Genomic DNA, 13,975 nt, shown 5'->3' with positions numbered 1-13,975 from the left:
TGTATATATATATGTTACCACATATGGATTTTAATAACTTCTGGAGTGTGTGTGGAGTTCCTTCATGGCTCCAAACTGACCTGCCAGGCCAGCAGCCATAATCCTGGAAGCAGTGGGTCAGGTAGGCAGATGAGTCAGCCTCACAAGACCCCTGAGAAGCAACACTTTGGAAATTCCCCACAGAAAGGTTTGGGAGTTGCTAAAGGGAAAACCATCTCCTCCAAGAGTAAAACCTTTTTGTTTTAGGTCTCACACTTGATGAGCCAGTGATTCACTTCTCCTCTACCTTCTCCCCCTGAATGTTGTCAGACCACTTTGCCTCAACAAGACAATGCAAAGCCTTTGTTTGCAATGGCCAAGCAACCAAACTCCTTTTGTTCCCACCATCAAGCAACTTTGCCGGAAGCAAGATTTTCCCTCTAAATATCATCAGATTTGCCTTTTCACTGGGCTAGGCCAGTCTGGATTTCAGGGGGAAGCTCTGTCCCTTTGAACCCTGACCTGACTCCTGGTTCCTGCCCAGTCATTCCATGGCTGAACTTCATGCCATCCTCATCATACTTTCTGGTACCATCACCATTAGTGAAGCCTAAAATCCTATTCCAAGCTAACCTCTCATTTTCCTGAGCCTTGAATGAGTGTGTGTATGTATGCGCATTGAGTGTGTTTTCCCCTGTTTCAATAAATTAGACATCTAGTTATTATATCCGTCTCAGCTCCATTTATTGGAATCCCCTGGTCTTTCCATATACACAACGGGAGACGATTCTGCAAGGGCCGTCGTAGCAGGCCCCCCTCTTACAATACTGAGCTAATAAAATTCCCCTAATCAGACCCTTGGCTACAAATACACACACACACACATCTCCAAGACCTTCTGTCCTCTGCTCTATTCCTGCAACCCCATAAAACTCATGACCTCCTTAATAGAGTCCATCCATCAGCATGTGGCCTTCCTCTCTTCCTACTCCCCTCCACCTTTCCCAGCATTATTGTCTTTTCCAATTACTAGTGTCTTCTCATGTTGTGTCCGAAGTGCGACAGCCTCAATTTGGTCATCTTGGCTTCTTCCAGGGATGTTTCTGGCTTGATGTGCTCTAGAACCCATTTGTTTGTCCTTTTGGCTGTCCGTGGGATTCTCAGCCCTCTTCTCCAGCCCCACATAATCTCCAATGAACGGACTTCCCTCCTATCTTCTTTCTTAACTGTCCACCTCTCACATCCACACATGGCAATGGGAATACAATGGTTTGTATGATTCTAACTTTTGTGCTCAGTTGTGTATCTTTACATTTTAGAATCTATTCTGATTCTTTCATAGCCACCCTCCCCGTTCTTAATCTGGTTTACTGATTGTAGTCCCTATTTCTACCAATGTTTGATCCCAGGTATGGGAATTCTTTTACTACTTCTACTTCTTCATTCTCTAGGTTGAACTTGTGATGGTCCCTTGGGTTGTGGTTATTGCCAGGAACGGATTGTGGTGATGGCGCTGGTGTCCGACATACCGGCTTTGGTTCCTCTATACCAGTGATGGTGAACCTTTTAGAGACCAAGTGCCCAAACTGCAACTCAAAACCCACTTATTTATTGCAAAGTGCCATGTCCCTCTGGCTTTCTAGCAACAAACACAGGCAAACTGTGCTGGGGCAACGGCACATGTGCCCACAGAGAGGGCTCTGAGTGCCACCTCTGGCACGTGTGCCATAGGTTCGCCATATAGTGATAGTGGAAGGGGAGCATTTCCCCGCTGTCTTCCCCAGGCAGCAAATATCCTTGGTTGGCCTCTAACAGCTCTGACCTTCTCTAAGTCCAGAGTGTCTTTTCAACCAGCCTGGCTTGTCTCCCTTTCCAGACCTGTCAAGAAGGCATCTCTTTGCGTCATTCCCACCAAGCGGATGGAATTGGCAATGTGATAAGGAGGGTCAGCTGGACAGGCTGAATTGGGAAAGGGGGAAAGGCAGAGAGTGGGCTGAGAGACAAGAAGAGAACGGCCGCTGTGTTTTGGATCCCCCCCACTTGCCTCCTAATATCCTTTCAGCCCAAGAAGAGCCCAAAGCCTTGGTTGCTACACCTTCTTCCGCTGGAGTAACCTTGCAACACCAAGGTAAGGCGATCATTTCCAGTGTTTAATATTTGCTGACCAGTTTACTGGTCACTTGAGCTGTTCAAAACCAGGACTATTTTCCAAACCAAGAACTATTTTCCAAAAAAAGAAAATGTGGAAAGAAAAACCTATAAGTATATAAGTACTTAAATCTACATACTTATGCTTATAGGTTCTTATTTCCACATTTTCCTGCTTTATACATATTCTTTACCTTTGCTTACTTATTCCTTCTTATCCTTACTCCATAAATTTTGATACTTCTCTCCATCTCCTTTCATACTGTTGAATTGTCTTTCCATTAATATACATGCATAAACTATCCAGAAGCCTTAGGTCATTTAATTTTACTAACCATTCCTCTATAGATGGTATATTTCCAGTGCCTTGTTAATGCAACATTTCAAATGCAAAGTCTAAAATGTCTAGTAGCACGATTGAGACTAACTGGTTTATTTCAGTCTGAGCTTTCATGGACGTCAATCGACTCATTCAAATGTGAAGTTGAAGGCTTTCATGGCCGGCATCCATAGTTTTTTGTGGGTTTTGAGGGCTATGTGGCCATGTTCGAGAAGAGTTTCTTCCTGACGTTTCACCAGCATCTGTGGCTGACATCTTCAGAGAACTTATTCAAACGTTGGATTGATATCCATGAAAGCTCATGGTGAAATAAGTCTCAAAAGGGTGACTAGATTCCTTTCTTCCCACAACGCACATTTTCCTATTTATGCTGTGACAGACCAACACAACAATGTCTTTGGAAACTACTCCAGACTACAACAGAGCATCCTTCTCATGTTGTTGCCCATACACAAACTATGCTCTATGTAGTGTCCTTCTCAGCTGGCAGTGAGTGAAGGAAGCATCCAACATGATAGTACTGTATCAGCAAGCATCTCTTACCCACTTACCTGGGAGTAAGACCTGTTGGACATGATGGAGCATACATCTGAGAAGAAACCATGCCCTATGAGGAGAGACTTAGGGAGCTGGGGATGTTTAGCCTGGGGAAGAGAAGGTTAAGGGGTGACATTATAGCCATGTTTATATATGTGAAGGGATGTCATGTTGAGCATGGAGCAAGCTTGTTTTCTGCTGCTCCAGAGACTAGGACCTGGAGGAATGGATTCAACTACACTCGTCCCTCCACATTCACTGGGGTTAGGGGCACAGGACCCCCATCAATGTGGACAAACCGCAAATAACAAAAACACTATGTTTTTAAAAACAAATTGGTATTTGATGGGAAGGAAGTAAGGGATGTGTGAAGACTATTGTATGTAGATGAAGGCTTAGAGTAAGTGGACGAATGTTAAGGGAATGGGGAGAAGGAGGAGAAGGGAGGAAGAACAAAGAAAGTGAGAAAGTGTAACAAGGAAGATAGAAGCTGGTATAGGTAGGAGACTAAGGAAGGAAATGCAATGGGGTAGAAGAAAGGATTAAAGTTGAAGGAGTTTGGGAAGAAGGAGTGAGATAGCCCTGTAATGCCAAATGGATGTATAGAATGTATATAAGTTTGTTTTATATTATCGGAGTCTCCTTCTTTGGAGGTCTTTAAGCAGAGGCTGGATGGCCATCTGTCGGATATGCTTTGCTTTGGATTTCCTGCATGGCAGGGGGTTGGACTGGATGGCCCTTGTGGTCTCTTCGAACTCTATGATTCTATGATTTGTTGAAGGCGTGTAAATATATTGCTATGTCTTTTTTACAAAACAAATAAATATGTTTTTACCTGAGAGAACACCTCTTTAGGCATCGCTAGGTCTTCCACTGCAACTCTGTGGTCAACATCGGCCAGACATTGGCCATAGCATTGTGCTGGAGGAGCTACTAATGCCTAGTGGAGCATTCTCTCTAGGAATTCTTAGGTCCCTCAGTGCGACTTTTGGTTAACGTTAACGTTAAAGTTGAGCTGGAGGACCTAGATATTCCTAGAGAGAACATATTATAAAATCCATGAATAATCAAATACACAAAAGTCAAAGCCGCATATGTGGAGGAACGAGTATACAAGAAAAGAGATTCTATCTGAACATTAGGAAGAACTTCATGACAGTGGTGGAGTCTCCTTCTTTGGAGGTTTTTAAAGAGGTTCAATAGCTATCTGCCAAAGGGAGTGCTTTGACTGTGTATTCCTGCATGGCAGAAGAGGGTTGGAGTGGATGACCCTTGGTGTCTCTTCTAGCTCTACGATTTTGCGTCTTGGATTAGAACGTGCCTTTTCCAAGGCACACACCACAGTGCAGCTCTCCACTTCAGATCCCTTCTTGGAGCTGAGCAGTCTGACCCCAAACACAGCTGCAGACTCATAGGATTCCAGTGTTATTTATAGCATTCATTTATTTGAGTCAATAACTGTGGCCCGCTTGTAGGGCCACGTGGCTCCCTGAAAACAGCAATGTTAAAACTAGCCACTTGTTTTACTAAAAGCCAGTATTGCCATAAAGAAAACTCTGGGGAAACAAACCACATTGAAACCACACATAAGTGACACCATTTTGATGATACTTTTGATGCCTTAAGTCCAATGGGTCTTACTCCCAGGTAACTGGGCAGGAGATGCTTGCTTATGCCATCATGTTGGATGCTCCTTTCTATGACTGCCATCTGAGAAGAAAAAGACCACATGGAGCATAGGAATGCCCTCCTCCACACCATTTGTTTGTGTATGGGCAAAAATACAAGAAGGATGCCCATTATGTACAGTAGCATAGTAAAATGGTGTCCCTTATGGCAAAATCAGAGTCAGCGTGATGTAGTGGTTTGACTCTGGAAAATGGGTTCCGATTCTTTCCTCAGTCATGGAAGCCCGCTGGATGATTTTGGGCAAATAAAACACTCTCAGCCCTCAAAAATCCCATGATAGGTTCTCCTTAGGGTCTGCAAATGTCAGAAATGACATAAAGAAACACAACAACAACAATGCTCAGGAACACATCTACTTCATGAACAGAGGTATATCTGTATTTACATATCCAACCCATGTTAAAAGCGCAGATACGAAAGCCAGTAAAAAAAAAGCTGGCAACCCTAGACTGGAATGGCATTGATAATCTGCTCCTCGTCCTTTACCTCCTTCCCTTCCTATTCTTAGAATTGCCAATTGCTTAACCCTCCAGAAACTTGATCTCCACGTCTCGCTCAGACGGATGGAAGGCAGAGGCGCTCCGGCTATTTCTGGCCTGCCACAAACAGGTTTGCCACCCAGAGGCTCAGATCTCCCTCTACCCTCCATGCAACGGGTGGACAGAAACAGCTGAGGAACAGCTGGGACCCCCATTAGGGGCCTGTCCGCACACGGAGAGTCAGGATCTGTATGCAGGCTTAGCTCACGGACTGGATGCAGTCATGCCATGCGTCCAGTTTGGAAATCCACACATGGCAGGCTGTGACAGACCCAGCCTGTTGCAAGAAGGGGACTTTAACTGCTTTTGAGTCGATCCTCTCTTCCTCCTTCCCTCCACCTTTCCCAGCATTATTGTCTTTTCTGGAAACTCCAGGATGCACACAACTCCCTTGTTGTAACAGCTCCACAACAGTCCTTACATGGCCAAACTGGGATTCAAACCTTTTTCTCCAGAGTCTTAATCCAACTCTCAAACCATTATGACATTCTGGCTCTTTCATATTTTATATTATGTTAATTTTTAGCTGTCTATTTTAATCTTTGCAGAGAGCCACTGTGGTCCAGTGGTTTGGTTGTTGGAGTGCAACTCTGGAGACCCAGGTTGGAGTCTTCACTCGGCCATGGAAACCTAGTGGGTGACCTTGGGCAAGTCACACACTCTCAGCCTCAGAGCATGGCAATGGCTAACACCCTCTGAACAAATCTTGCCAAGAAAACCTTTTGACATGGTCACCTTAGAGTCAATAACAAGAAAGATGCCTTGAATATCAGACTGGGAAAAAGGATGGATGGGTGGATGGATGGACAGAATGAATGACTGAATGAATGGATTAAGGCTTTATGTTTGTGAAACTGTCTCTCGTATTGAGTTCTGGGCAAATTATGGCCATATCCCTACAGCGCTTTTTCTGGAGAGTTCAATGGGGTCTAACTTACCTCTTTCAAAGCCCTTTAATTTTCTGCAGGATTACAGTACAGCTTAATAGCCCCCACCTTCCTATGTCCTTACAGGTGACCCTTTGCCCCAATGGCACCCAAAAAGAAAGCCCCCAAAAAGATCAAACCTGTGAAGAACGAAGTTCCTCTTAACACCTCAATGGTAGAGGACTCTTCGCTTGAAATTGACCATCACCAGCAGCTGGATGAATTCTTTGAAAATGGTTCTGACGGATTCCTCTGCACTGCCACAGAGGTTTTAGATCCAAGGCATGGAACCAACATCCTGGCAGAGATGCACCAGATGCAAAAAGAGCATTTCCTTTGTGACCTAACCATTGCCACTAAAACAAAGACCTTCAGCGTCCATAAGCTGGTGATGTCTTCCTGCAGTGATTACTTCAGAAGCCTGCTGAAGAAAAACCCCAGCCTTCAACAAGTGGACCTCACGGATGTCTCCCCTTTGGGTTTGGCCACCATCATCACCTATGCATACACAGGGAAAGTGAGTCTTTCTCTATACACCATTGGAAGTACCATTTCCACAGCCAGCTACCTACAAATGTATGCTCTGCTGAACATATGTACTGACTTTCTCATCCAGGAGATGAATGTGGAAAACTGGATGTACATAGCCAACCTGGCCGAGACCTACAATCTCAACCAGACAAAGGATGCTGCCAAAAGATTCATCCGGGAACGTTTCCTAGAGTTCTCCGAGACGGAACAGTTCATGAAGCTCACTTTTGACCAGCTCAATGAATTGCTGATGGATGATGACCTTCAGTTCCCCAGTGAGGTGGTGGTCTTCCAGATTGCCATGAAATGGCTTGAGTCTGACCCCAAGCGAGTCAAACACGCTGCTGACCTCCTGAACAACGTTCGGTTTGGCACCATCCCAGCTCATGACTTGATCAACTACGTCCAGCCGGTTCCGTGTATGATGCAAAACCCAGAATGCCACAGGCTACTGGTCGACGCTATGAATTATCACTTGCTGCCTTACCAACAAAACGACCTCCAGTCCAGAAGGACCAAGATTCGAGGAAGCCAAAAGGTCTTGCTGGTGGTTGGCGGGCGTCCATGTACGACGGAGAAAGCTCTTAGCAAAGATGTCAGTTACCGAGATCAAGACGGAAACTGGAATAAGCTGACAGAGATGCCAACCAAATGTTTTAATCAATGTGTTGTGGTCATGGATGGATTCCTTTACGTGGCAGGAGGAGAGGATCAAAACGATGCCCGGAATCAGGCAAAGCATGCCATTAACAATCTCTGCAGGTAATGTGAATACAAAAGTCGGCTTTAAGGATGGGTGTACGGAGGGATAATATTGTTCCGTGCCAGAAATGGGTGTTGTTCCAGGCCTCCCCAGGAGTTACTTTGGTACTGATCACTGACACAGGCTACTGTTGTAAAATAATTTATGCAGCAGGTAATACATAGCAGAGTAGTGACCCAGCCATTTTGCTGATGAGGCCCAGCCTTTTCTCTCAGCAATGATGGAATTGGGCATCCAACTGATTCTAATAAGAATAAGAAGTTTATTGCTATCCTGCCTCTCCCAATGGATTGAGGCGGCTTACATACATGGAACATATAACATAATATTCTACCTGGACTACCCTGGCAAGTGATCAAATTCAGTCCCCATAACTGTCTATACAGAGGCCTTGGACTGGGATGCAACCCTCCAAGGCTAGGTTGATAGAAAATGGACTCCCAAGAGTTATATAGTGCCGAAGCAAAGAACATCAAAGTGCAGAAGCATGCCCCATCTTCCTCTTATAGCTATGAGAACTGTGCAAGAAAATTAGCAACAGAGGAAAATCCATTCCCTCCAATCTGTTCTCATCCCTCCTATCTTTTCCCAGCTCCAAATGGGAGTGCAGACAGCTTCCTTGTGTGATCTTTGCTCCCGTGAAAGAGCAATGACTTTAAAATGCATTAGGCTGCATAAAATTAATCTTCAATGCACCTTTCTTTAGAATAATTGAGTCTTGAAGGGGCCTCACAGGCCACTGAATATACTCCCAGAACTCAGTGCAGGAACTCTAGGTAGAGCATCCCCAGACTTAAAATGCTTGTTAACCTTCACTGATACAACTTGTCTGTATCCTAATGAAGCGCCCGGAACTGATCAGTATTCCAGCAGAGGTTTGACCAAAGCAGCACTTATTTCTCCATCAGTGCACTCTGTTTCTCTTCTGAAAACCCCAGAATGAACTCAGGCATGCTTCATCCAGGCCAGCGTAGTGAAATCCGGAATGACAACTGTGTTTTCTCCGCAGGTACGACCCACGTTTTGGCACTTGGCTGCACTTGGCCAGCATGTCCTACCAAAGAACTCACTTCAGCCTCAACGCGTTCAACGGGTACCTCTACGCCATCGGGGGACGCAACGTCAAGGGGACCCTAGTCTCCATCGAATGCTACGTCCCGTCCACCAACACCTGGCTAGCCAAAACCAACATGGAGCTGCCACGGTGCTGCCACGCCAGCATGGTCCTTGAGAGCAAGATCCTGGTGACGGGCGGCTATGTAAACAATGCCTATTCTCGTACCGTTTGCAGCTATGACCCGGCCACGGATTCCTGGAGAGATTGTACTTGGCTGAGCACTCCAAGGGGGTGGCATAGTGCTGCCACATTAGGGGGCCATGCCTATGTCCTGGGGGGCAGCCAGCTAGGGCCCCGAGGGGAAAGGGTGGATGTGGTCCCTGTGGAGTGCTACAACCCTTCTACAAACCAGTGGAGCCATGTGGCTCCGCTTCCCCTCGGCTTGAGTATGGCTGGGGTGGCCACCCTCAACGGGCAAATCCTGCTCGTGGGTGGCTGGAATGAAAGCACCAAGAAATACCAGAAGGGCATCCAAGCCTATAACCCTGACCTGAATGAATGGATTGAGGATGGAGAACTTTCGGAAGGCACCGTTGGGGTGTCCTGCTGCACCGTCGCCCTTCCGCACTCCAGCACCAGAGGCTCCAGGGCCAGCTCCGTTGGGTCAGCGGCCGTCAGCATCTAAGGTTGCGGGAAAGCTTTCATTACATGCCATGTTTAGGTGGTTCGCAAGAATATGGTGAGGCACATTTTGAAAGAAATCTCATTTATCTTGGTTTCTAGAGCTTCTGGGAGACAAAGCATTCTAGCTGTGTATCACTAGCCATCTTCTACTGCATCCTTACCTCATAGAAAACATTCACAGGCTTTCATGCAGCTCCTTTTTCTTCTTAGAAATGAGGAGTTGAACATACTTCTAATATATATCCAGAGGTAGCTGCGTGGGCCATAGAGCTAAGTGCAATAACATCCAAAATCCACAATAGCAACGCCTTTCTGGGGAGAACCAAAATGCACAAAATATTTTGCAGGTTTCTTGGCTTTTTCATCAGGCAAAGATACCAACAACTTCAGCACCTTTGCTTGAAGAAGCCAGTGGCATTCAAAAGCTTGCAGTGTATATTTTGTGCCTTTTGGTTGGGCCAATAAAGATAACACTTTTTGGTGGATTTTGAATGTTACTGAAAGACACTTTTAGTACAGTTCACAACTAGCATTTCAGAGCACCCTGTTCATTTCCTTTTGCAGAAATTCTCTTCTGCTCCCATCCCTAAATGATGCTTTGTTGTTGATATCTGCTGTCAACTTGACTTTGACTTATGGCAGTCCTTCGGAGTCCCAATCATCAACTGCCCTGCTCAGGTCTTAATTCCACAGCATTGAGCCACAGAAGTTAAAGCGGTGTCAAACTGCATTCGTGCTCCAGTGTACATGCAGCCCAAGACTGAGTCTAGTTACTTAGGTGATATTATCTCAAGTGTCCACCTCCACTGTATTTCTGATAGTGTTCCAAGTCCTTTTTAATGTCACCAGGCATGCTGGCATTGATGGAAGTTTCCTCTTTGAAATACTTTTGTTTTAAACCACCCAAGCAAGGAAAACACAAGGGACTACTCTTTGGCAAATCTCCCAACAGCAATACGTCAGCAGCATAAGTGAATACTTGTCACCGAACCAAAGAGTATACCCTATTTCCTCCGTTCCTTTGGATCCTGGTCTAGGAGAAACAGGCGCTCAGAGTTCAAGTGGCCATATAGCATATGAAATGGGATTTTAGAATAAGAAATCTCTGGAAAATAAAAGCAATTGACCCAAAGATCCCTGAATGACTGCAAAAATTCCCACCAGAGTGCTTCCAAGGTCCATAAGTCTAACCCCTCAGAATAGAATTCAGAATGTATATCCCTTTGACTGGAGTTATTTCTCCTTCAGTGCTTTGAAATAATGTGATCTTGTTGCAGAGCTAAGCAGTTAAATGCCAATAAAGCCAGAGGTGAATTGAAAACTGGCACCAGGCCTTGGAATACAGAGTGTGCAGCCGCTGAAAGCATATTCTGCATGAATTCTGAGAATTCCAGACAATTGCAAACATGTTTAAATGGAGATAGAAGAGCATTAACATCCCATCCCTGTACAGAACAAGGAAATACTCAAAGAAATAAAAATAATGTGCATATTAATGGCAGTAGTTCTTTGGGCAATGCCAATTGCCATTTTCCTTTATGCCAGTACTGGCAATATCTGTGCCCTGCATGACACTTATTGGGGACGAAGCCACTTTGCATCATAACTTCAGCAACAGTAGAATCAAAACAATCAAGAAATGGCCAAAAATGCCATGTATTAGAGAGCAGCCAACAGGGAAAAGCCTAGCAATTATTCATACCTTGATAACTGGAAATAAATGTAACTCTCGGTTCTTGCTTTTGAAACTTGATTGCTAAGGTCATAAAACTGATATTGTGCTTTGACAGCACTATTTCTTCCTAAAATTAGGCCATGATGTAACACAGAACAATGCAATACAGTTTATATACCACCCATACACATTAATGCTGTTTCTTTCATAGCCAGTTTGCTTAGTTCCTTGGGGATAAAATCATTTGAGAGAGGCAAGCAAAGACCAGGTAATTGCAAGGTGGTTCACAGCAGTTATCCCCGCTGCTGCTGGCGGAGAAAATATGTTTGGACATGTTTGTAATGCTTTGGTTTAAACACAGGGGATTTAATACCTGTATAATTGGAGAGCCGACCTTTCTTAAATGCAAGACAGGACTGCCTAAGGAAAAAGTGGACTGTTTAAAGGAAAAACACAGGGTTCCCCCCTACTTCAAACTGACTCTATTTTCTCATCTTCCCCTAATACAGAGATGGCGAACCTATGGCATGTGTGCCAGAGGTGGCACTCAGAGCCCCCTCTGTGGGCACATGTACCGTCACCCCACCACAGAGTTTGCCAGAGTTTGTTACTAGAGAGCCAGAAGGACATGGCACTTTGCAGTAAATAAGTGGGTTTTGGGTTGCAGTTTGGGCACTCAGCTTCTAAAAGGTTCACCATCACTGTCCTAATATATAACTTGGGCCAAAGAGATTATTTCCTGTTGCAATGGCTTTAATTTCAACTTCATTGGGAGAGAGAAGCTAGTCATGTGACTTAGAAGGCATGCACACATGGGATTTGATTCTTCTGCACAGTATCAGCTATGCTACATGGTTTGCAAAGGCCAAGACTGCCATCTTATGGTCCTAGGCAGAATGAAGGAAACTTGTTTTCTGGTCTACCACTGACTTCCACAGCTAGCATAGTAACTGGCTATATTGGATAGGAGATTTGGGGAATTAAAGTCCAAAAAGTAGTATTTCCAACGTCTGAGGAACCTCCTCTGAAATAGAAACATTCACAAAAGGTTCAGATCCATTCCTCCTAACTACCACTGAGACTTCTGTAGTGACCTCAAATTCCCAAGTTTGGGAGAGAGGCAAAAAGAGTAATTTGGGGATGTGGCAGGGGGGGAGGAAAGGTTAGGATTCACATCTCTCTCAGTCTCCTACAGCAGAATTAGATGCAACTCAAAGTGTGCCCAGCCTAATTCCCTTCTCACTGCTTGTCACAGGAGAGATTTTGTGGTTAAAAAAAGAGAAACACAATGATCCAGACAGAAGGGCCAGCAACTTTAGAAGAGATATAAGAGAACCACCACAAAAGGCACAACAGCAAGGTAGTGAAATAGTGGAAAAAATTTATTAGTTTTTTTTTATAGTGGAAACCATTTATTTACCAGGAAGGATGATGCCATCATACTGCAAGAGAAGAAAGGAATGAGAGATAAGTCATATAGCCTCTAAAACATTGAACTATCATCAAATCATTTCTCCCCACACATATGTAAGGCAAAGTAGTTTGAAGAATAACCTTATGTGAATGCACACACAAGGTAAGAAGCAAGCAAGAGATCTTACTAGCCGAATTGTTACACGTGTTGCTGTATTTTTTGTGCCCTAAGAGGCAAGGAGTATTTATAAGCCAGCTTATGCAACAAGATTGTCAGAGAAGAGACACTGATGCCATCCAGCCTCTGTTCCTTAGAGGTGTTCAAACAGAGGCTGGATGGCCATCTGTTGGGGATGCTTTGCTTTAGATTTCCTGCATGGCAGGGGGTTGGATTGGATGGCCCTTGTGGTCTCTTCCAACTCTATGATTCCATGATAAGCACTTTTACTATGCTGAGTGATCTTTCAAATACTCTTTAATGTTGCATCTCATCATGACAATTCCCTACAAACAACAGTGTGAAATGAGTCTCAAAAGAAATGTCAAACTATCTTAATTTCAGAATGTGGGGCATAAACTCATCTTTTACATTCTTTAAACAACCAGCGATAGGGACCTACATTGACTGGGGATGTAGGAATTCCAGCAACATCTGAATGGCTTCAGAAGGATAGGTGAGTAGTCCAACAAAATGTGGCAGGCCACTGCTAACCCATCTGTTTTATGGTTAACAGTCTTCCAAAACTGTTCCAATACAGTAGAACCTCTTAAAGAATAATTTACTAGAATTCCAACACACTGATTGATCACAGCATTGCTAGATATTTGAGAAGTCTTATCTTTTAGATGAACTTGACACAGTTCACAGCTAAATGCGTCAACAGGACTTACCTTCTGCTGGAACCAGCGCATGGCTTCTTCCTTGCTGATTCTGTGCTTGGCCCCAATGCTGCCGGTTCGGCGCTTCTTGTCAGCAATGCTGAAACCAGGCCTGCCCAGAACCTACAGCAATTAACAACAAACACTATTTAATCCTGGAAGTGCATTTTAGGGAACCCTCCCACATGCCAGAGTGTTAAGTGATAAGGCAGATGAAGAACAGAGTTTAAGAGACAACCTAGTGCCTGAGGCATGGTAGACCACAAGTAACAGGAGTTATAATTTCTCACAGAGATATACTTCAGCAGCTATTGTTCAACTTAGATGCTGTATAACTCCAAGTTTAAATATCTTGGTTGGTGTTCAGTAGTGCAATTGCCTAGAGTTAGACATCTGTGGCTGGTCTGTAGTCACTAATCCTATGCAGTCAATTCTACGTAGTCAAGAGCCCACCTGAAGTGCCAATTCAGTCCTTCCAGCTATCCTGCCAGGTACATTCACCCAAGGAGTAATTCAAGTAATTCATACCCAATAAGTGCAATAATAAAGTGAGGATTTCTGTACCCAGTGGTAAAACCACCATGGAAATGGAGGGGGGGGAAAACTTGTCATTGAAACAATGACCTGCTTCCTCATAACTACATCCTTGATTCATGGTGTTAGAGATGCTGCGGAGCAATAAAACCTCAGCACATATTTTCAAGTGTGCCAGCTTTCTTAGGTGCTGCAAGAGGGCAACCTTTTTCCTGTTTGACCGTGCAAAGGACAGTTATACCACCACTGCAATGGTTGCAAGACCCAGCATAAATACATAG

At 44.4% G+C, this 13,975-nt stretch overlaps 2 protein-coding genes across 2 annotated transcripts in view; one reads left to right on the top strand and one right to left on the bottom strand.

The window, feature by feature from the left end:
* Nucleotides 1–1,920: 1,920 nt before the first annotated feature.
* LOC121915086 (kelch-like protein 31) lies at nucleotides 1,921–9,486 on the top strand. Its single transcript, XM_042438938.1, has 3 exons — nucleotides 1,921–2,107; nucleotides 6,246–7,451; nucleotides 8,462–9,486. The coding sequence occupies exons 2-3, from the start codon at nucleotides 6,262–6,264 to the stop codon at nucleotides 9,192–9,194; spliced, it is 1,923 nt and encodes a 640-aa protein (XP_042294872.1). The 5' UTR covers nucleotides 1,921–2,107; nucleotides 6,246–6,261; the 3' UTR covers nucleotides 9,195–9,486.
* A 2,746-nt stretch (nucleotides 9,487–12,232) lies between these two features.
* Nucleotides 12,233–13,975, bottom strand: part of RPL11 (ribosomal protein L11) — a 5,222-nt gene continuing 3,479 nt past the window's right edge. Inside the window, exons 5-6 of the mRNA XM_042440940.1 lie at nucleotides 13,173–13,283; nucleotides 12,233–12,310 (exon numbers count right to left, since the gene is read on the bottom strand). Of these exons, the coding sequence (XP_042296874.1) occupies nucleotides 12,281–12,310; nucleotides 13,173–13,283 (141 nt within the window). The 3' untranslated portion in view covers nucleotides 12,233–12,280. The remainder of the gene's footprint in view (nucleotides 12,311–13,172; nucleotides 13,284–13,975) is intronic.

This window comes from Sceloporus undulatus, chromosome 9, assembly GCF_019175285.1.
Source record: "Sceloporus undulatus isolate JIND9_A2432 ecotype Alabama chromosome 9, SceUnd_v1.1, whole genome shotgun sequence".
Taxonomy (NCBI): Eukaryota; Metazoa; Chordata; class Lepidosauria; order Squamata; family Phrynosomatidae; genus Sceloporus; species Sceloporus undulatus.
The sequence above is the reverse complement of the archived record's forward strand: the minus strand, read 5'-3'. Positions and strand labels throughout refer to the sequence as shown.